This window comes from Labrus mixtus, chromosome 17, assembly GCF_963584025.1.
Source record: "Labrus mixtus chromosome 17, fLabMix1.1, whole genome shotgun sequence".
NCBI classification, from domain to species: domain Eukaryota; kingdom Metazoa; phylum Chordata; class Actinopteri; order Labriformes; family Labridae; genus Labrus; species Labrus mixtus.
Window position 1 is genome coordinate 12,898,149 of NC_083628.1, and position 22,610 is coordinate 12,920,758.

General features: G+C 39.7%; 3 protein-coding genes across 3 annotated transcripts; 1 reads left to right on the forward strand and 2 right to left on the reverse strand.

Annotated features, from left to right (window-relative positions):
* Nucleotides 1-1,895: 1,895 nt before the first annotated feature.
* On the forward strand, nt 1,896-6,652 carry cimip2b (ciliary microtubule inner protein 2B). Its single transcript, XM_061061060.1, has 6 exons — nt 1,896-2,307; nt 4,273-4,454; nt 5,077-5,231; nt 5,662-5,788; nt 6,209-6,421; nt 6,522-6,652. The coding sequence occupies exons 1-6, from the start codon at nt 2,243-2,245 to the stop codon at nt 6,614-6,616; spliced, it is 837 nt and encodes a 278-aa protein (XP_060917043.1). The 5' UTR covers nt 1,896-2,242; the 3' UTR covers nt 6,617-6,652.
* A 124-nt stretch (nt 6,653-6,776) lies between these two features.
* LOC132991997 (AP-4 complex accessory subunit RUSC2) lies at nt 6,777-14,489 on the reverse strand. The gene is made up of 9 exons (XM_061061059.1): nt 13,625-14,489; nt 13,246-13,528; nt 12,122-13,123; nt 10,688-10,764; nt 10,373-10,547; nt 10,065-10,170; nt 9,912-9,958; nt 8,630-9,314; nt 6,777-8,501 (listed from the first exon to the last, which is right to left on the reverse strand). The coding sequence occupies exons 1-9, from the start codon at nt 14,378-14,380 to the stop codon at nt 8,396-8,398; spliced, it is 3,237 nt and encodes a 1,078-aa protein (XP_060917042.1). The 5' UTR covers nt 14,381-14,489; the 3' UTR covers nt 6,777-8,395.
* A 5,097-nt stretch (nt 14,490-19,586) lies between these two features.
* LOC132992001 (liver-expressed antimicrobial peptide 2) lies at nt 19,587-20,633 on the reverse strand. Its single transcript, XM_061061061.1, has 3 exons — nt 20,338-20,633; nt 20,092-20,231; nt 19,587-19,834 (listed from the first exon to the last, which is right to left on the reverse strand). The coding sequence occupies exons 1-3, from the start codon at nt 20,401-20,403 to the stop codon at nt 19,801-19,803; spliced, it is 240 nt and encodes a 79-aa protein (XP_060917044.1). The 5' UTR covers nt 20,404-20,633; the 3' UTR covers nt 19,587-19,800.
* Nucleotides 20,634-22,610: the final 1,977 nt, after the last annotated feature.

Below are 22,610 nucleotides of genomic sequence, written 5' to 3' on the forward strand. Positions count from 1 at the left end.
TGAAAGCATGGGATGCAGCCTACAATATAGTTAAGGACAGCGTGCGGCGTGCTTGACCTGACATGTGTTTTTATTTTCATATGTTTTCCTTGAGAGATCCGGGGTGGGGATGTATGTGGGGTCACCACGGGGTGGATGGAGTGGGGGGAAGGTTTGAATGTTTGATTGATCCTGATGTTTTCACATATGCACTTTAATAAATGTATGTGCTCTGGGGGGGGGGGGGGGGTAAAGGGGAAAAACAGTTGTAATATAAGATGTAATTTCTTTGTACATTTCTAAATAAAAAATTGATCACAAAAAAAGATTAAGTAATAAATGTCTCAGAGCTGCCATAAAAGAGTTGAGCGTGAGTATATCGTAAGGGTAACAAGATATTGAAATTCCTTTGAGGATACACAAGAGAACCGTCTGTGTACGTGTGAAAAGAGGAAGTGTAATGAGAAGCTGAAACATTAAACGCTGTCACTTCAACAAACCAACATTTATCTGTGAGTGGAGGAATGTGGAGAATGGGCACTCCTGACTTTTCTGCTGATTTGATCTACATTCCCCAGGTGAACAGTGACAGAATGGGTCATCTGATTGAGACGCAGAAGCTCGCTCACAGTCCTGGAAAACAAAATAACAAAAGTATTTTTTGAGTCAGTCTGCCCACAGTGACGTCTGTCGTTGTCCTGTTTCTCTTTCTCTCCATGTTGTTTGGGGATTTGAATTACTGGAAACAAAACCAACAGTATAGAAGAAGAAGTTTAGTTTTTTCTATACTGAGGAGGCAAAACTATGCACATATACTTCACTAAAGTACATTCTTTTGTTGTACAGGACTGTGGTTTACTGAAGATAGTGGAAAATGTCAATCATCATTATAGATATACTTTGGGCTTTTAATGACTTTATTGAGAGACGCCTTGTCTTGCGGGAGCTGATGGGATCAAAATCAGGGAGAGAAAGAGTGGGGAAAGACAATGTCTGATTCAACCTGGGCTGCTCGCTTTAAGGACTGTGGCCTTTGTACATGGGACATGCAAACTGACCACTAGACCACTGGCGCCCCAGTCTTTCCACTTAAATGATTATGGCTTAAAGTTTTGACATTTAAGAGTAGAATTAAAGATATTTTATGAAAATGCAGAGAGAAAAAGTAAAACCTTCTCACAAACTCAATCCTAAACCAAAGTACAGACACCTGAATTCTTACTTCAGTCCAGTGACCAAGTATTTGTATGTAGTTACTTACTGTTATTTTTTTTGTTTCTGTTGAAGCTTGTCTGAGAGTGCAGTGGAGTTTAGGGTCATTTTGTAGCTTCAGTGTTGGTCAAGCTGTGTATATTTTTTACGGAGGGTTAAATTTGAGGGATACATTTTTGGGGACTGGCTGAATTTTCTTATAGAGCCTAAATGAATACAATTAATACACATATATATGTATATATAGATATATGGATTTTTATTTCTGCTGGTTTGAAGACAGCTTTGAAAAACTTAAAGATAAAAGATAAAGATAAAGATAAACTTTATTGATACCCCGTGGGGGAAATTTGTGCATTACAGCAGCTCCAGAAAACAGGGGATGGGAATATAATTATTAAAAATAAAAATAGAAGTTAAAATCAAATCAAACATATTTACATCAGTTAAATAAAAAAAATTAAGAACCTTATACTTAAATATTTAAATACATGCTTTAAAAATAACCAATATCTTATCAAATAAGGTTAAAAGGGGGACTTGAAGTTATTTTTGATAATATCTATAAAATGTGGCTACAAATCAGTCACAGTAAATAGTCCTCCCTTCATTCATCGATGAAGAGTTACAAACAGCCGCTAGGAGGCGCCAATGAGCATGCTTCATGAATTTCCAACAATCTATGTAAGACGTCTCTCTCAAAATAACACTCATCTCACTCCATAATTATCTAGGATATATATTATTTCATGGTTGTTTGTTCTTCACGGTTATTATTCGTTTGAAAATGATTGTTTCCAAAATAATGAAGTATAAATAATTTGTTAGCGGGGAAGTTTTGTTGTCACTCATATAAATGACCTCCACTAAATGCCCACACGGTGATAAACAGACGTGTAGCAAACAATAGGCAAAACAAATGTGTTCTTGCAGAAGAAGTATCGGTGAGTACGACACTTGGCTCCATCAGTGTGTTTGTGTTTAATTCTCTGTAGCAACCAGCAAACACATCGCTCAGGAATTCAACCTGCTTCAGCCGCTCAGGGTCACGATGGAGAAATACGCCTCAAAATTTAACGAAGCTCTCCTGACACCTGAGCCCCACTACATCCCGGGGTAGGTGATAACCTCTTCTTACTTTTCATATTTTATATTAAAGTTTAAACAATAGGAATAAGAATGCATTAAATTAAAAAAAAAAAAAAATACTACTGGACAGTGTTTGGCTTCTCACTCATTTTTAAATCATTACACTAATAAGGATACACGACGTGACTTATACAACTTTATAAAAATGTGGAAAACTTTAAAATGTCACAATTATATGTAATTTTTGCCTTATTTTTGCTTGTGCTTTGTACTCAATGATAGGATGTTGTTCATTTTTATTTGTCCACAAAGATAATAATGGAACTGTAAACTTGTAAACTCAGTTGGATAACATGTTTATGCTAGTTTAGTTTGTCCACACAAAGTACGTCAACAATACTAAGAATTACTGCACATAGTTCTGTTTACATCTGGTCACTACAACACATAGTTCTGTTTACATTTGGTCACTACTGCACATAGTTCTGTTTACATCTGTTCACTACTACACATAGTTCTGTTTACATCTGTTTACATCTGGTCACTACTACACATAGTTCTGTTTACATCTGGTCACTACTGCACATAGTTCTGTTTACATCTGTTTACATCTGGTCACTACTACACATAGTTCTGTTTACATCTGGTCACTACTGCACATAGTTCTGTTTACATCTGTTTACATCTGGTCACTACTGCACATAGTTCTGTTTACATCTGGTCACTACTACACATAGTTCTGTTTACATCTGGTCACTACTACATATAGTTCTGTTTACATCTGGTCACTACTACACATAGTTCTGTTTACATCTGGTCACTACTGCACATAGTTCTGTTTACATCTGGTCACTACTACATATAGTTCTGTTTACATCTGGTCACTACTGCACATAGTTCTGTTTACATCTGGTCACTACTACATATAGTTCTGTTTACATCTGGTCACTACTACATATAGTTCTGTTTACATCTGGTCACTACTACATATAGTTCTGTTTACATCTGGTCACTACTACACATAGTTCTGTTTACATCTGGTCACTACTGCACATAGTTCTGTTTACATCTGGTCACTACTACATATAGTTCTGTTTACATCTGGTCACTACTACATATAGTTCTGTTTACATCTGGTCACTACTACACATAGTTCTGTTTACATCTGGTCACTACTGCACATAGTTCTGTTTACATCTGGTCACTACTACATATAGTTCTGTTTACATCTGGTCACTACTACATATAGTTCTGTTTACATCTGGTCACTACTGCATATAGTTCTGTTTACATCTGGTCACTACTGCACATAGTTCTGTTTACATCTGGTCACTACTACACATAGTTCTGTTTACATCTGGTTACATCTGGTCACTACTGCACATAGTTCTGTTTACATCTGTTTATATCTGGTCACTACTACATATAGTTCTGTTTACATCTGGTCACTACTGCACATAGTTCTGTTTATATCTGGTCACTACTACACATAGTTCTGTTTACATCTGGTCACTACTGCACATAGTTCTGTTTACATTACATTTAAGCTTTAAGTTGTATTTAAATTGGCACTTTATATTTAGGTTTAAATGTTTCGTTTACCTGCACTGTTGTTAATTTACTGCTCTGTGTGCCTTTGAATTGCCCCCCCGGGGACAAATAAGGTTTTTTTGAATTGAATTGAATTGAATTGAAACAATGTAGCCTATTTATTTAGATTCAGCAAGAAGTAGGATTTCTCCATTCAACAGATGTTCGCAGGATTTTTGTAACATTTATTTTAAAAAAAGTTATCAGTATATTTACTTGACTTTCGTATGCTTTAAGTCCAACCATAAGAGTGTGGCAATGCTAACAGGAAACATTTCACCTCTTAATTAGATATTAGAAATACATTTAGGGCCTCCTATAAAAATACACCCCACCTCCTCAAAAGCAGCTTCTACTGCCTAATCTTTTAAAGAATTAAAGATTGGACTTTGTTGTTTTCAGGTTTGCTGGCTACTGCCCACAACTCAAGTACACTGTGGGGAAGTCTTATGGTAAGCTCACATCCCAGCTGCTCAGCAGTCCTGAGGCGAAACACTCTACTCGTCTGGCCCCTCACCAGGGTCTCGTCCCCTCTGCAGAGACTGACTCTGCTGGGACAATGAAGATGCTACCAGGATACACAGGTACGGTATCATGCACTCACACTAGTCGGGTCAACAATGTTAAACTTCATGGAAAATTGTTTTTTAGCCTATTCTGCTTACAAACAATAATTCTGGTAATATGGAAATCAAGCTTTAAATACAAACATTTTCCATGAAGAAAAACAGTGAGACGAGGGAAACATGAGAATAATCTGTCTCCACTTGTAAATTATTAAGTATAGCCGACCAGTAAAGTAGATCAGTGTTGAAAATGCATTAGCCTACACCAGTAAGCCATATTATAGCAGCATTGTCTTGGTTTTTAAAATGTTGTTTTATGTTGAAGTGTTGATTTTCTCATATTTATTTAACCCTTTGTTAATATTTGGCTAAAAAAATTCACCCGTCTATAATGTGTAGAAAAAACAACACTTTTCACACATTTAAACAATGAGCTAAAGATCACAGACAACTTTATCTTAAAAACAATCTCCATGTATGTGAAATGTTTTCATAATATACTTTGTGTAAAAAATAATGTCCCTTTAAGACTTTTTCAACCATCTTTGGTGATTAGGATCAACACGGACGCCGTTTCTGACAAAATCATTTTTTCCAATATTGTGTGCACATTCCTTAAAGTTGCTTGTTGCTGTTTTAGGCTTTATCCCAAAGAGGCAGAACTACTATGCCAGCAGTTACTCTGAAACATGTCGCAGAGCGCTGACTGAGTTTCACCAGGAGAGACGTGCGAGGATCCAACGGCGATCATCAGACCTGCCAGCGGTCGCCAACTGTAGCAACTATCAGTTTAAAGTACGTTTTCCCTCACTCAGACGTGTTGACGCCTCTGAATAGGGTCACTGTTGTTTAATTATCCATGGTGGAGCTCCAGTGTCAGTTCACTGTAATATAATCTATCTTAAATGAAAGACTGAGATGGAGAAGTGATCATCTTGTCATAGGACCAGCCACAGATTCACTCACTATGTCTGTGAGATTTATTGAATATTAATTATAAGTAGTAAAAAAAAGTACTTGTGTCACTTTAAATAGTTAGGATTGAAATTCGACCTGTGTTATATATCATATATAAGCTATTATATAATGTAGAGTTTAAGTTACCATTTTCAACTTTTAGTGAATGCTAATGAAAAGGCTCATCATGTGACCATTCCTTGTCACAGATTATATGATCTGAGTCATCCTCCATGCTTTAATGTTTCTCTTCTACTTTTTGTCACAGAGACCGAGTCCCCCCTTTACAGCAATCTCCGACAAGGTCTTCTCCTACAAACCCTCGAAGCCCTTAATACCCCTCGGAAAACCGTATGCAATGGGTGATGATGACCCAAACAAGTACTTCATCTCAGGTACAAAGCTTTTTACAAATGCTCTTAGATGTTTCACCAGCTGGTTGCTTCTGTCAGAGCTGAACCGGTTTTGAGAGATATTGCCGACAACTGCATATTATTGATTTACAGCTAAGTTAAAGCTGCGTTAATCAACTTTTTACAACTATAATACATTGTAAACACGTTCATCAAACAGAGAGCAACACTTTTGTCTTATTGGAGTCACATTTCCAAAGCATGTTAGCTCAAATCGATGCTTATTTTGCTGGAAATGCAACCAACAGACAAGTTGAAAGGGGAAAAAAATGACTGAACAATAGGCTAGAATAACCTTAGGAAGTTGCAGTGTAGTGTAATATACGTATTCACAATACTGGTAATATTTACATACTCTGTGTATATTTAAAACTCAGCTCATTGCATGATGTATTTTCAAAGGTTTCACAGGACACGTACCAAAATCTCGCTTCCTAATCGGCAAAGGCTACCCAATCACTACCAACCAGGCACTGATCCAGTTTGGGGAGCAGCGGCGGAGTGACGCCACATCCCAAAACTTCACAGAGAGAAAGGAAAGCTCAGTAGCCGCCACGTCCACAATCTATTCGTCAAACAGCGGCGTGGTGCCAGCGTTCACAGGACACATTCCAGGTGTGTTTCTCTGTTAGCATCACTGTGAACTATTTTTCAACAGGCTTCTGAAAAAGTGAACATCACGTTAAAGCATGTCTAACTGTATGCTGTCCCGCAGGATATAAGTTCATGTACGGACAAACCTTTGGTCAACTTTCCAAGAATGCAATGGAAAAGAGCGGGATCAAGAGAATTCCTCAGGACAAGTTATAAAACCATGAATTAAATGTTAAATACTGGCAAGATCAAGTTCTGACATGAGTCTGAGAATGTTTCAGGAAGTTTTACATTTTCATGAAACCAAATATTCTGTACATACTTACACATTTCTTTTGCGATCTCTCTCTGTTGGTAACAAGAAGAAGACAGGTGAATATGTTCAGTCTTTATTTAAAGACTCTTGATTGTCACCGGGCATTAGAGGAAGGGTCCAGAGGTTGAGAAAATGATGCTGGGTGGAATCATTTCACAGGCTTCACATTATTGCAGAACATTGAAATTCCCTTTTTAACAAATGCAGAGAACATTTTTTTTTTTTTGGCTCTTTTCCCTTCTCGTCTATACACCAGGCAGTCTATCAAAATATATCTTACACACATTGAAATACCTGAAACAGCCACCAGAGGGCTTATTTTTGTGCACAGCAAAGACTCCACTGGAAGACATCCTGCTGAGTTTAACAAATACACTTAACACACAATTTAAGATTTGTTTCAGAGCAAGAATCCCAAACCTAACTACAGCTTTACAAACATTCACAGAAAGTCACAAGACCTGGGAAGCACTACAGTATGTGTGTTAACTCATGCATCCACATGCTGCAAATCTGCTCAAGAAATCTGACATCACTGACAGTACACAAGGCTGGTGTGCAGAATGTTTGGCACTATTAAACGTGTATTGCCTTTTTTTGATTCAGTCCCAACATGAAAGCTATAGCTACGCAGGTACAGTATTAATATGAGATATGAAAAGTTTTTGCACCACAAGAATGTCCAACAGTCAACAGCAGGTCACATTTTATGATCGATATTCACCTCCAGGAAATACAAAGGAGAGAAACAGGGTAACAAAAGCACCTTTCTTTCGGTTATTCTAAAGTGCAATTACAAATAAGGGAAATGGGCTCTAATTCATCAAGTTCATTTCTGGAAAAGTGGAATTGATAACTCTTAAGAGCGCAGTCATGAAGCTTGATCTCACAATTAAATTGAGAGCAAAAAAAAACCGAGAAAACGGCGACCAGATGATATTTTAAGATCAGGAGTCAGACAAACCCGGAGTACCGGTAGGTGTCAGCAGCTGTTCTAAAGTACAAACTTAGCCCAGTTATAACAGAGACATGTTAAAGTAACTTGTCTGACAGGAGCTGCTGTCAGATTAGAAGTCTGAACTTTTCCAATTTTACCAAAACACATAAGAACCTTAAAAAACATTTCTTCTTGTTTGCAAATAAATAAAACAAATTGATAAAAACAATTTAATTGGACTGTAAATGTAATAATTTGCTTGAACCATAAAATTACATTTGCAGTGATGCTACAGAGACTTTAGAGTCATTCATTCCCTCAAAGTTAATGGTGCAAACAAATTCATTTTTTGAACTGGCTGATTGCTACTGAGATTATCAAAAGACATTGGCACCAAGGACTCTTAGCTAATCGAGCACGTACAGCAGCCAGGGTTCAGATCCCTTTCAAAATAAAGGCAAAGAAGTCCATCAAAAATGATTGTAAAATGAAAGAATGCATGAAAAGACAAAAAAAGAAAAAAAAAAAAATTATTGATGAATTTCCGGAACAGCTTGTGCAGTGCCCAGCTTGATGAATACGGGCCATTGACACAGCTGTTGATCCAGTATATTATGTGCTTTCTGGTCAGTTCAGCAGTGTGAATGAATACTGTGTATGTATTTTCATGCATTTAGGACTTTTTGTTAGTACAGTAAAAAAGGCAGGCTCACAGCTGGTTTCATTTTGTTTAGCTGTCAAGCTATTTGTCAGACTGAGCTCCTCCTAACTTCAATGACCTGATGGACTGAGCCAAGAGTCCAAGCTGCGACCTGTCCAAGCGCAGCCACTGTGATGGCCGCTTGCACCTGAGAAATAAAATCAAAAAGAGACATTAGTTTTGGATGGAGAGTCATATTGTCTTTTGGAAATCAAGAGTGTAATATCACAAATACAAAAATATGATTTAAAAAAAACCTTATCTTTTTTTTTTTACCTTCTGGCTTGAGCTCCAACCTGACTCTGAAAAACGGTTTCTGCTCGAGTTGAAGTGTCAGCAGCTCCAAACAGGTTGGCCCAGCGCAGCCCACCCTGACATGGACTCTCAGCCTGGACAGCAGCGGATGCATTTGGTGTCTCATTGTCTTTCTCTCCCCTCCTCTCTTCTTGCCTGCTGTCCATACTTATTTGAGACCAATTGTCTGCATTATTCTGGCTACAGTCCTCTCCTTCTGCTACACCCTCCATTAGATCCGCCTCTTTTGGCCACCACTCTGGGATGGGAGCTAACAATGGACTCCTGCTAGCCTGAACCGCTCCTCCATCCTGCTTATAGAAACTCAGACTCTGAGAAGTGAGATACTGCTGTTGTTGATGCAGATCGGACTTATGTGAAATGTTAGTTTGCTGAACACTGCGGTTGATCTCCACCTGTCTGTCAGCTTGCAGTAGTGGCCAGCTGGTCACCAAGAGAGCTGAGCATGGCTGAGGTGGAGAAACACCCGGCTCATCTAAACATAGCTGTCTGTTACGTAGCAGTCGGGGCTCCAGAAGCAAGTTGAGGTCAAAAGGCAGTACAGAGAGAGGCTGCAGCAAAAGAAGCAGCTCCTCAAACAAGGGCCGACACCGATGAAGAGACATGGACAGGAAGCCCCAGGAATGGTAATACTTTGTCACTACATCTGTTGAGACATGAAAACATGTGTTGTTTAGTTTTCAAGTATTGTTTTGAAAATGCGCTAGTGGGAGCACTCCCTTTGTGATTACTGGATAGTCAGCATTTTTTGTTGCATTTACCTTCTGGGTTTGTGTGTTTTTTTCAATGTTTATGTAAATGCAATGTGTCTGTTACTAATGCATTTGTTTCGGCTTCTTGTAGTAAATTGTTCTCGCGTTAGAGTTGACATTTTGTACTTTTTTCAAATGTGCTTCTTTTTATTTATGAACTGCATTTTCTCCTGATGGAAAACTTTTGGGCTGTTGCTGCGATTTTACCATCGTCGACCACCCTATGGATAATATGATGTGTCAACATGCAAATGTTCATGATGATGATATTGGCCAAATCAAATTTATGAGGAAGGAACTGAAGAAATTAGGAGATCACCAGAGTTCTCTCAGTTTCTTCTGTAGGAAATATGAATAGTGGTACCACATTTCACATCCATTCAATAGTTGAGATATTTATATATGAACCTAAGACCAACTTACTGACTGATATTGCTTTTAAACATTAAAACTGCCTTTCAGTGTGTAAACAGAGCAAACTGTTGACTCACCTTTTTGACCCTGAAGGTGGCTGAGCCAGAATTCCAACGCTCTTAAACTAAAAAAATAACAAATAACAAACAAAAGATAATGTTAAATATAGAGTCATTTAATTTAGTATTTTAAGGAATTATAAATGTATCAAAGGTCGTGTCTGTCCTTACTTCAGCAGGCCCATAATGAAAGCTCTCAATCTCATGCAGGGGCTGCTAAGCTGTGGACATTGCCTGATTTTGGAAACCAGGCTGTTAAGGACCCTGGTGGATGGACCTTTGGAGAAAAAAAAGTCAATTTAAGTACTAGACACAAACAATTAAGCCAAAACAAAGCTGCTCTACAGCCAAAATGATCAAGTAGAAGCACCAAGACAAATCTCCACAAAGAGACTATTAAGTCCATCATATCACATTGTATCCTTTTGTTGTAATACTAGTAATACTATCTTTGACTTTAGATCACTATATACATGTACCAAGCCTAGTTGAGACTTCCACTACACCCCAGGAGTGGTTGCGTCGTTGCCCGATGATGACATCCAGTTTGTGATCCCTGAGACCGTCCTCTAAAATATTCTGGATTGTTGGACACAAATGTTCCAGGACCAGCCCGGCGATTGTGGGACTGCGAGAGCTGTTACCCAGACGCATCTGTGGCAAGACAATAATGACACAGTTTATGTCCTGCTGAAAGAAGTTATTTGATTCTGGTCTCACAATGTTAGTCATTCTTTTGGCAGTTTTCCATTGTGACACATCTTTTCAAGCTGCCCGGCTCTGCTGGTTCATACCTTTTCTTCAGGGTCTCTGCTGCTGCCAAAATGAGCCATGATCAAATCCACAGCTCTGCTCACAGCTCTCAGCAAACCTACAGACATTAAATAAAGAAATGTGTTCACACACTGTATAAATGTAACATTGCAAGTCTCCATCTTATGTAATATATGTGTATTATTGATTGTTGTGGCAGACTGATTCTTATTAACCTGTTTCCTACCTGCTTGTTGAAGACAATAACACTTTTCTAGAAGAATCTTTTAACATGATGATTTGCCCAGAACTGGGTTGAAATGATAATATTGCACTGGTAGATTTGTTTCCATTAGAAAGACTTGATCATTTCTTTCTCTTTTTAAAGATTTTCACTGCACCAACTAGGTCAATGCACAGAGGTAAGAGAGACAGCTTTAAAGGTTCATTGTCACAGCACAGGAATGCAAATATGTACATGAAATTAAGACAATCGAGTCCATTTCCGTTTTAGAAGCCACCCTCATTAGCTTGCTTTGCCCTTGCCTTTCTTTCTTCATCTCATACTGGCTCGCCTCTGCAAATGTCACAGTAAATTCTTAATGCATGTTGATGCCGCCTGCAGGACTGCACCACACTGACAGTTCACCTCTGCTGCCAATGTCTCCATCTTTAACCATGCAAGAGGTTCATATTAATAGAATGGAATAAAAGCCCATATGGTGGCTCTGAAACAAAATGGTTAGCTGCGTTGTAAATCATCAGCACTCTTTCTACTGCATCATTCTCCTTCATGTTCCTCTGTTGGAGAAGCTTGCAGTCGCGCACACACACAGGCTACAGAGCAGAAGGCTCAGCCAATCCTGTGCAGGGAGAGATAAAAATAGGTCATGTTTGAGAGAAAGCCCCTTCAGGGTATTGAAGACACTGCTGCAGCACAGTGAGTTTATAATGCTGCTCTACACGGCTCATCACTGGTTAGACAAACCAATCCAGGCAAATTCCAGTCATTACTGTTACTGGGGCACTTCTGACTCCATTTGGATTTAAATGTGGAGCATATACTGTATTTAACAACTTGTTTTATACAAACCAATGAAGTGCATCAGTCATTAATGACCCTTATTCACATAGTGGCCTTTACCTCAGGGTCACATGCTCAAATGCTGTGATAAAGACTTAAATACAATCGCCATTTTTAATGAATCAGCTGAAGACAGCGAGTCACAACAGCTAATGTTAGCATTAGCTAAAATAACTGTTAATTCATTAAAATAATGGTGTGCTAGCATTGCTGGTAGCTAGCTTTAAGTACTGTTTGCCTGGTATTTATAATTTTAATCTTGTGTAACACCATCAAATTGCAATGTTGGCTAGAGCCCAGAAGAAGTATCTAGTTGTATATATCTATGACATCCCTTACTGTGATGTCAGAGGAAAATGGCTGCCATGGGAGAATTGTGTGTTTTCCTCACCTCTCCTCTGCAGATGGCTGATAGACATGGACTCATAAGACGCATCGGGCGAAAGGCAGAACTCAGCAGGCGGCTTGTCACTCAGAATGAGGGATTCACTGTGTTGACTCTGACTTGGCTTCCCACTGAGCTTGGCAGAATCTGGATTTTGCTGTAGATGCAACCCAGACGCAGCCAAGGAGAGCAGAGTACTCAAAGAGGAGAGAGGAGCGACTGAGGAGAGGGCAGCCGTAAAACTACTGTGAAAAAAGCCAGAATCCGCAAGAGGTGCTGCCTTCTTTTCTGGCTGCATGGTTGTGGGAGGAGACAGGAACACCTGGAGGTTTGTGTGAGGATTGTCAGTTGTTAGGGTTAACGTGGGTGGTGTATCAGAGAACACTGAGTTGTATGAAGTCTGGGACTGACTGGGACTTTTGGCTTCAGTGTTGACATGGTTCTGTTTTGGAATAAGTTTAATAAGATCTTGGTAGGTGGGGACTTTCGCAAGAATGGGTTGGGTTGGGGTCACATTTGGAAAAGTATTGGCCTGAGTTTTGCCAGAGTTTGGGCTTGTTTTTTCTTGCACTTGAACCAGGTCAGACTTTGTGCTCGTGCACGTTGTCTCCAGGCTGCTTTTGGATGTACACGGACTTTGGCATCCTTGGCTTCTGCTGGACTGGCTCCATGTGTGTCTGCGGGTGAAGCACTCTGGACTTGGCGTGCAGGTGGAGCAGGTATCTGAGCTGGAAGGAGCCTCCAGGAAGACAGGGCAGGCGCTGCCCATTGGTGACAGCTGAAGGTTTGTGAAGCATTGACTCCTTTTGCCCCTGAACTTAAACCCTGAACTTGATTGGTTGCTACTGGTCTTGCTGGACTTCTGGTTTATGTACTGGTCCAGAAGGCAGCCCAAGTGCTGGGTCTGGGGTTTGTCTGCTGGGACCAGAACAAAAGGCTGGATGGGCAGGGAGGTTGGTCTTTGGGCTTTACTGTATCGAACAACTGCATTTTCAATTGAACATGCTCCTGAGAGAATATCGAGGGACAAAACAAATTGTTAAAAATCAGCTTTAAACAAAGATGAAAAATATATAAGTGTATCTATTATTCTATAGCAAAGAAGGGAAACATCATGATAGTTACATTACCCTTTATAGCAGCATCAGTATCACAGTGCTCCTGGTCCAGAACCACAGATGGTAGTGTGGATGCAGAGCTGGTACATTGGCATGTACAGCTGTGTGGGCTACACTTGCTGGGGCACATTGAAGAGGTTGCGGAGGAGACATTTTGGATGCCGTCTGTGTGTCTCTTCGTGCTGAGTGCTTGTTTCGTGGATGTGCTGGCTTCTTGGTAGTCATAGGCCGGGAACTGCGAGGAGCTGCTCTCTGCAGAGGAGAGCATCTTTTCATTTTGTTTGCCCTCTCTTTCCTGTTGGTGATAAAAAAAAATAGTCAATCAATGTTTAGCCAAACTATAATCTCACACAATACCAAGAGAAGATTCCATTTTTTTTTGCAACTTTACCTTTTTGTTTTCGTTGTGTTGCCCTTCTTTCTTATGATCGACACAGCATGTCTCAGAGGGAGGGGCAGGGCTGTTTCTGCTCTGAGAGCTCTGACCCTCAGGGCAGCTGATGAGGCTGGTCCAGGCCGGGCTGGGCGACTGGGATGAAAGGTCACAACTCACAAGCTTGTAGTACTTCTGGTTGGTCCCCATTGCCAGTGTGGCCTGGCTTTGGAGACAGGCGGTCAGGTCTGATATCTCCAATGAGGAGAGACCAGGGGGAAGGGGCTCCAAGGAGTACAAATTGCAGTTAGAGTCGAGTACCTGAGGAGACCAGGGACTCGGTTCTAACTTGTCCTTTTCTTTTGGGGGAGAGTTAACTAATGTGTCATTTGGTTGGCGGTCCTCAGCTGGAGTCTTAGTAACCGGTTGCAGGTTGAGGAACACAGATCCCTCAGCTGACTGGGAGGGGGGTAGAGCTGGACTGCTGAGGTCATGAGGCGTGGCAGGGTTGTTGCTTCGGTTGTACATGGTACAGAAGTTCACTAGGACACCATCGGAGCTGTTACAGGAACAGTCACTTACGCACTCTGTCTGCCCGTTTGTGAACAGCTCTTGGGGAGATTTGGGTTGGCTGTGGAGGCAACAAGAAACATGATCCTTCGATGTGTCTGAATCTTTCTCTCCAAAAGCCCTGTTGCCCGGTCTGCCAACATGAAAGCACTCCAAAACGGTCCCGTCACTGCCCCAGTCATTCGCCATGTCTCCATGTGACATATTATAATTCCTGCCGCCAATACTCTGAGGCCAGTTTGAGTTTCCATGCAGCACAAAAGACGAGTCCTCGTGATATTTGTGAAGATTCCCTCCATCGCTATCTTCATCTTCCTCTTCCTCGTCTAGCTCTGAGTTTGGTAGGAATGAGTTGTGTAGCCTCAGACTGCCTTTTGCTCCAGACTTTTCCAGTTTCAGGAGGGAACTAATTTCCTCCGGTGACGAGGTTGAGTCATACTTCCCGCTGCTGTCGCTGCCCCCCTCCTCCTCCACTCGCTCCTCATTGAGGCTACTGTAGCTGCTGGAAAAATGTTTCCGGCCACCGGTGAAGGTGTGTTCTCTGTTCAGAGAGTCTCGTTCGGGGAGGGATATGGCTCGGGTCAGGCCCGCTGAGCACAGCCGGCCGGGCCTCTTGGAAGAGCTGCAAAGGGCCTGGACTGGGAGCTGCCAAGTGGGAAGCCGGACCACAGGGAAGTGGCAGGCGATCAGGGTGTCCCCTGACAGACTGGATGTTCCAATCATGCTGCTGGATGAGGATGGACCATGGACAGTGTCTCCATGTTTTTTAAATTAAATTCTAAAAGACAAAAATTGGAAGAATTAGAATACTTTCACAACTATCAATATCATTCTTGGCATTGGTCTGCTAAACTTTAACCTCCTCCCCCAACACACACACCAACACTCCCATCATCAACAGGTTTCAGGTAAATCATCGTGTGATTATAAACAAAAACAGATCAGCGCCAGCAGAGATTGGAATGATTTTCAAAGCAAGCAAAATATAGCGATCACTATCAGAGTTTTTCCTACAAAAATGTGTCGTTTTCATTCTTGCTGTATGGGAGGGGGGGGGGGGTGCTCTGTACAGGCAGATAATCAATTCTAGACAACAAAACTAACTGTATAATATTGAATTAACTTCTGAATAATGCACTCAAGAGAATTTGAGATTGCAATAAATAAGTCACAAGTATTGCGGCTGAGAAAGCACACTTCCTGGGGCTCATTCGACAATATGCTCATGTAAAAATAGAGTCAAACATAGTAGACTGAAGGATTGTGAAGGGTAAGTCTAAGGACAGTGAGACATCATTTTTTACTTAAATCAAAGGTACAATTATGAGCCATTTAAGTTTTCATTTAGGGGAAAATATTCACTATTTGGCACACAAGGACCATGGAGTGTTGTTTTAATGCTGCCTGTAAATGTACTCTGGAAAATACTTGTTTTTGTTTGCATAATGTGTTTATGTTGATCTGTTGATCGTTAAATCCTCTCAGCTGTGAATACAACAATCTTTAATCCTCAGGGACCTAATTACAGATTTTAGTGGAATAAAATGCATCTTTAATTCTGGATTAAAGCTTCCCCACAGAATAAAGAGAGATAAAAACATGAAGAACATCTGAGAGCAGAGTAGGTTCCTTTGCCTCACACTGCTGGTCCTTTAGTCAGAGTCCTGCTCTAGTGTCTGCTTATGGCCCTCAGCACAGCCTCCTCTCCTAAATTCAACCATGAAAAACCCCCCCTCCTCTCCCTCTTTCTTTCTGTCTCTCTCTCGCTCTCTCTCTCTCTCTCGCTCTTACTCTGCTTAGTCCAACCACTGAGCCGCTCTGTATCTAGGGCAGCTGCCCTGCAGAGATGCTCCGCCGGCGCTGCTAGGAGTAAATACATTTTCACATCAGTTCAATTAATTTTAAAGTGCTCTGCCGTATTCACAGGCATTTCTCCTGATTTTAACAAACATGATGCTTGAAACAAAAAACAGGTAACAATAATAATAATAATGATCACCATCCTTTCAAGAGATACAACTAGGTATATTGTAAAGTAAAATTAAAGTGATAAAAAACTAAAGAGACGCAAAAGAAACCTACATTTATAAAGATGAATATGTTACTAAAGACAGTACCGGTAATTATATATGTTGCCAAAATCATCCACCACTTTCAGATGTCTACCTTCAGCAGTCTTTCATACGCTGAGGGTTCAGTCCTGAATTGAAGTCTTGTTCAGAAAATCTATACGTTTGACAGAACATTCCCCATCTTAAAGGAATGATTTAGGCTTTATGTTGTTATGTACATCAGCCATAAAATTCACTGAGGTCAGATTACTCTCTTCACATTGGGAAAAACAACCTAAACAGCATCTGCTGTGGATGACCATAAAGACTTAATCCTCTTTATCATCAAATCTCTTCAATAAACAACTTCCTTTTCAAGGCAGAAAACGGTAAACAAATCAGAGTATGCTGCTGGTACCCCTTACATTTTACATTTTTCATTTTAGCAGCTCGGGCCTTTTCAGCATTTAGCCGTGTTGGTAAATAGTGGTTTGGATCGATGAATGCAAATTCAGTCTAGTTTTCAGTTCTACTTGTGTTTTTGAAAAACCTGTTTGCATACATTTCACACTGTTCATTTCTTACTTAGTATCACAATATATGATGTAATTAAACTGCTATATTTAAAATTTAAAGTAATCCCACGTTAAGCTTTTTTAAAAGAAGTCAAAAAGACTACAGTTCAGCACGTACTTGCAAACAAGCTCTAGATGGGAATCTATATCTTTTGTTGTATGTAGGGCTAATGCTCAGGAGGGAGAGGCAAAAATGCTTTTAGTCACAGGGTCGTTGTTCTGTCCTTGAGCAAGACACCTGAGTCCACAACTGTTCCCAACATACATATAGGTGAGGAATGAGAGCAAGTGCTTTTAGAAGAAACTGACTTTAACCAAGAAATACAGTAGGTTATTACAGGGACCTATACCTAGTAGAATCAACATTAACATATCATCATGAGACCATATAATAATTGTCTTTAGTATTATGCTATCACTTTATTATTTAATATGAGAGATCATTTTACACCTGCAGGCGTTGGAATGCATTGATCTGGATGGATTCTGTCTCTGTCTATTGTCAACAGTTCGATACAGGAAAGTAGGCCACTCTGACTGACTAGTCGTCTGCAGAGGACCAGAAAATTCTACTGCAAAGCGGATACAACTCCAGCTCAGTCATTTGCAGCTCCGATTGTCTGCTGAACTTGACTGTGGTCTGCAGCACACCGAGATGGTTGCGATTAACTGAATCATTGCTCTGGAAATGTCTGTCAGGTCAAGTCAGCCAGCTCATTTGAGGATGAATGGGACTGTGGAGGTTTTGCGGGGGGCAAAGAGTCCAGTGAAGTTGATGGCCTGTTTTGAAGAAGACAGCTTGTTATCGGTGATGTCTCAGTGTAATGAAACAAACATCATTACAGCTCATATTTCTCCATACAGTCATGCGAGGAGAATTCAAAGTATGAGCTCAAATTCAGATTTCATTTGATGTTCAACCTGCGTGATAGCTATTAGAATTTAGTACAGGACAAACATGGACAACAAGAGGAGGAATGTCCAAGATGAGAGCTGTACTATTAAGACAAAGTAGGCTGTTGGAGTGCAAAATAAAATATTCCAAGTGGTTAAAGTGGGACACCATGTTACAGGAGACACACATGCCAACAGAACCACCCATGCATGCCAGTAGCATTTTTCTGTCTCTCTCTTCCACACGTAGGCCTACAAACAAACAAACAAACTGCCACACACGCACATACACACACCTATGACCCCAGATAAAGTGCAAAAATCAAAAAGATGAAAATGGAGACACAATTGGACAATTGACTCAAAGCAAAGTAGCTAAAGCGCATCCAAAAGACCATCGACCATCATCAGTGAATTAGCTGACAAACCTTTTAATAAGACACCTACTTGAAAACAATCGTCAGTCAAAGGTGATATCCATTCGCTTCTTCCAGGTGGCTCTGATGAAAGTACGTGCTCAGGTCCAAAATCTTGCAATCAAATAGAATTTCTCAAATAAATCATGCGGAAGAGCGTCTTGCTTTGACGCACAGGACGCATCATAAATTGAACATGTTCAGCTGTGATACCTGAATATCTGCGGTGAAATAAATGTCAAATCCCGAGATTTCTGAACTATGGCATACGACAACATGACACCGGTCCGACACTGAGGTCCGGACAGACACACCAGTCCCCCTACTGCCGCTTCAGCACCGCTCACGCTGATGGAGATGTGACGTCACGCTGACGTTACCCAATGAAAAAGAAGAAGCACCTGCCGCTCAAAGTATGCAAGACACCTGGTAGGAGAGGAGTTCATTACACAGCCTTGCTCATTTGAAAGCATGATAAAAATGAACCCCATGCTTATCACTTATGGCCTTTATATTATTATAGTGCCGACATTAATGATTTCATGTCACGTATTTTTCGATCACAAATGCATTAATACTTGTGTCATTAGGCCTGCAAAGTAAATAAAATACACATAATGAAAGCGAATTATCATTTTGGTGATTTTATGTTAACGTTTGCCTACATCTTTTGAATCCAAAGTAAATGTTATTTTAATCGCCACGTTTCTGATTTAAAAAAAAATGCTTGTAGACTGATATTAATTTTGATATTAGAGCCCCGCTTTATGAAGTACATGAAAAAATAAATCAGACTTTTAAACTGCCATTAAAGTCATTAGATTATAAAAAAAATATCACAGTTTGTTTGTCAAATCAAAAATGTGCTGGATATTTCTTCAAGCAATCGTCCAATAAACCTGACTCCTATCGCCCTCTAGTGGTAAAACTGCACAGTAACTTTTTCAAACATTTTTTGTAGTGTTTTTATTTATTGTGTTCTGAAGTCTGTTTAATGTGATTATGAATTGTCGATCGTGTATGTTGCATTTCTGTGTGCTCCTGCTGCAAAACAGATATCCCCTTATGGGACAGTTGAATTAATCTGGATTTGATCTGAGTCTGATCCTTATTTCTTCATGTCTAACCCTTAGTTAACATCTAACTGGTCAGGGTTAGGCGAACAAATATATGACAGTTTCACCACCCTTTGCCAATTGTTAAATAAAAAAATATATTTTCTGAGGGTTTTGAAAATCAATATCAGAATTATTATTATTTTTGACCAGCTTATACTTAACTTCTTTTTAGCAACTTCTTTTCATTGCATCAAAAGAGTGGAATAACTTGTGATAAATGTTTTAATTTGACATAAGGTGGTTAACAAAAAGACAATACAACCTCTGAAATAATATTAAAAATATTTACACATTTTTACAATATGTACAAATAAATACTATAAAAACAAGTACCAATAAAGTCAGAGCACCTCACACACTTTTTGGAAAATTATATTTTCTTATTAAAAACATGATCACATTGATACATCCTGTATGATGTCCTGCATGTGATCTGAATGATCAATGTATCATTGGATGGAGCTATTTGACTCCAGAAAAAAACTTCTTGCAGGGTTAACTTTGAGAGGCTCTGGTCCCCCCAAAAAAAAGACAGTCACCCTGATGGAGTTGTGTTTGTGTATCTCCTCATCAGGTGGAGTTCAAGAAGGAACAGATGTTTTTCCTGGAAAGATAAGGAGAAACTTTATTGCAGCAGCGGACTTTTGCCATGCCATGCAAAATGCCCGTGGACTGAATTTTTAACTACACAAATGCAATACAGAGATTACAAACAGTCTGTGCAAAATAAGAAAGGAACATCATTCTTATTTCGGTATACTATCAACTTATAGTTGGAGGAATGTGATTCCATGACAAAATATGAAGTATGTATTAATGTCAAATATGATACTGGTGTTGAAACCACCATTGTCAACAAACCTGCAGTATTTGGTGCCACACTCTAAGTTTTCTTTGCAGATGGCACCCACAGGCTTCATGCTGTTCCATCTCCACAGAAGAGACCGTTTGGTACGCTGAACCAAACCTCTCCAGTCTTCTGTTACAGGTTTAGAATAGACCTGTAGGGGAAAATGTAATCTCCTTTAAGAATTGTGATGACTCTCATGCTGTATGGTAAAAAAAATCTGTGGTGTTATTTAATATCATAAAAGACATTTGACTTACCTGAAATGCACAGATCAGAGACAGAACAACAGCAAATACAAGAAGTTTTTCCTGTAAGGTCCTCATGGTGTTTGCAGATCAAGCTCAAGAGAGAAGTTACTCTGCGTAGGGGCTGGTCAGTTGTCCCATGCCACTTATATTAAACACTATAACTAGGTTTGGGAGGAGCTATATCATTTCAAAGATATGAAAGATTAATTCCCTAATTTCTACATTAATGATAATGGCTGAGTCTTGGCAGAGAAGCTAATTTCAAGTCAGAGCCACAGATGCAAGTCTCTTTGAAGAGAGGTGTCTATCAGTTTTATAATGACAACAGTGAACAAAGGTTATCTGCGGGGATCCAAGGTACACTTTAACCTGCTAATTGAGGACAATTCCACGTCGGAGGCAAAAACTTTCACATGTGTCATAGCGTAGAAAAAGTATCCACCCACCAGTTTACTCTTCCATAGAGTCTGCTAATTCAGAATACGCTTCTTTCTTTCCCAATTTTCCATTAGTAGCCATTTTACTCTGAATTCTCAATAGGGTGGTAAGCACAAATGTTAAAAATAAATAACTTAAAAGAGATTAGGAAGTGAAAAAAGGGTTTGAATTGTAACTGATAAATCATTTTCAGTTCACAGCTTTTTTAAATGATCTGTGACTGTGAAAAGAAAAACGAGAATAAATCTAAACATATTTCAGGTTTATAACCAACTAAATGCAAACACACAGCAGCTAATGTTAGCATTCAGCCATTACAACTTAACCATTAACTTTACATTAGTCAGTAAAGTCCAAGCTAACATCAGGTTAGTTATGAATTTAAGCCCTTTTTACTACTACATCTTGTGATGCTTTCAGATATTATCTAGCAACTTCCTAGATGGCGCTAATATTAGCTTGGTCAGTGGTTCTCAAACTATGGTACTACTACTGGAACTACTGTCTTGTATCTATTGGGTTGTTTTTATATCAAATGTGTTTCCCCCTCTAAATTAATCTAGTTTTTGCAACTAACAACTTTAATCTGCTCAATTTATGCTAGCACGTGCCCAGATATAAACACCAGGAGTATGCTTTGTGTTTTGAAATGTTCCACTCGATATTCCATTATTTATAGGAGTTCAGTACTGAATCAACAGCAAGCAGCTGTAGGCCTACATTAACAGATATTCTGTTATTTATTGGATTTTAGAACAGAATCGGCTGCAAGAAGCTGTACATTTACATTTTTAAAATGGAGCCAATTTTGAACCCTGTAAGGATGTTATTTAAAGGTCAATAGTCATTATCTGACCAACGTCCGGATCAGATGTCATGAAAACTTTCATTCTGAACCCTGTAAGGATGTCACTTGGACGTCAATAGTCAGGATCTGACGTCAGCCTAACGTTGGGGTTTGACGTCATGAAAACTTTCATTCTGAACCCTGTAAGGATGTCACTTGGACGTCAATAGTCAGGATCTGACGTCAGCCTAACGTTGGGGTTTGACGTCATGAAAACTTTCATTCTGAACCCTGTAAGGATGTCACTTGGACGTCAATAGTAAGCGTTTAAAAGACGATAAAAAACGACGTCTCTTTAACGTTCAGTATCGACGTCTACACGACTGCCTTATATGGTTCGGATTGAACGTGTTTGTGACGTCTTTCTTGGATGTTGAAAAGACATCATAAAAACTTTCATTCTGAACCATAAGGTGTCCTTTAGACCAGTGGTTCTCAAACTATGGTACGTGTACCTACGGTGGTACGCAGGCTCCCTGTGGTGGTACGCAAAGGAATCTCCAAAATATAAACCCTGTTCAGCATAAAACAACAGTTTTGTTGTTGTTGTCGTACTCTTATCTTATCTGTCTTGTATCTATTGGGTTGTTTTTATATCAAATGTGTTTCCCCCTCTAAATTAATCTAGTTTTTGCAACAAACCAAGTTAATCTGCTCAATTTATGCTCGCACAGACATAAACACCAGGAGTACGCTTCGCATTTTGAAAAGTTCCACTCGATATTCCGTTATTTATAGGTGTTCAGTACTGAATCAACAGCAAGCAGCTGTAGGCCTACATTAACAGATATTCTGTTATTTATTGGATTTCAGAACAGAATCGGCTGCAAGCAGCTGTACATTCACATTTTTAAAATGGAGCCAGGAGAAGCTTCAGTTTTGATACATTTACAAGAGTGTACGGATAGTGTACCTCATCGCTCCCCCTTTCTGAAACTGATGTGATTCTACTCTCTTATCCCTCTGCAGGAGTCGAGAGGGAGTTTTTTTTTTAAAG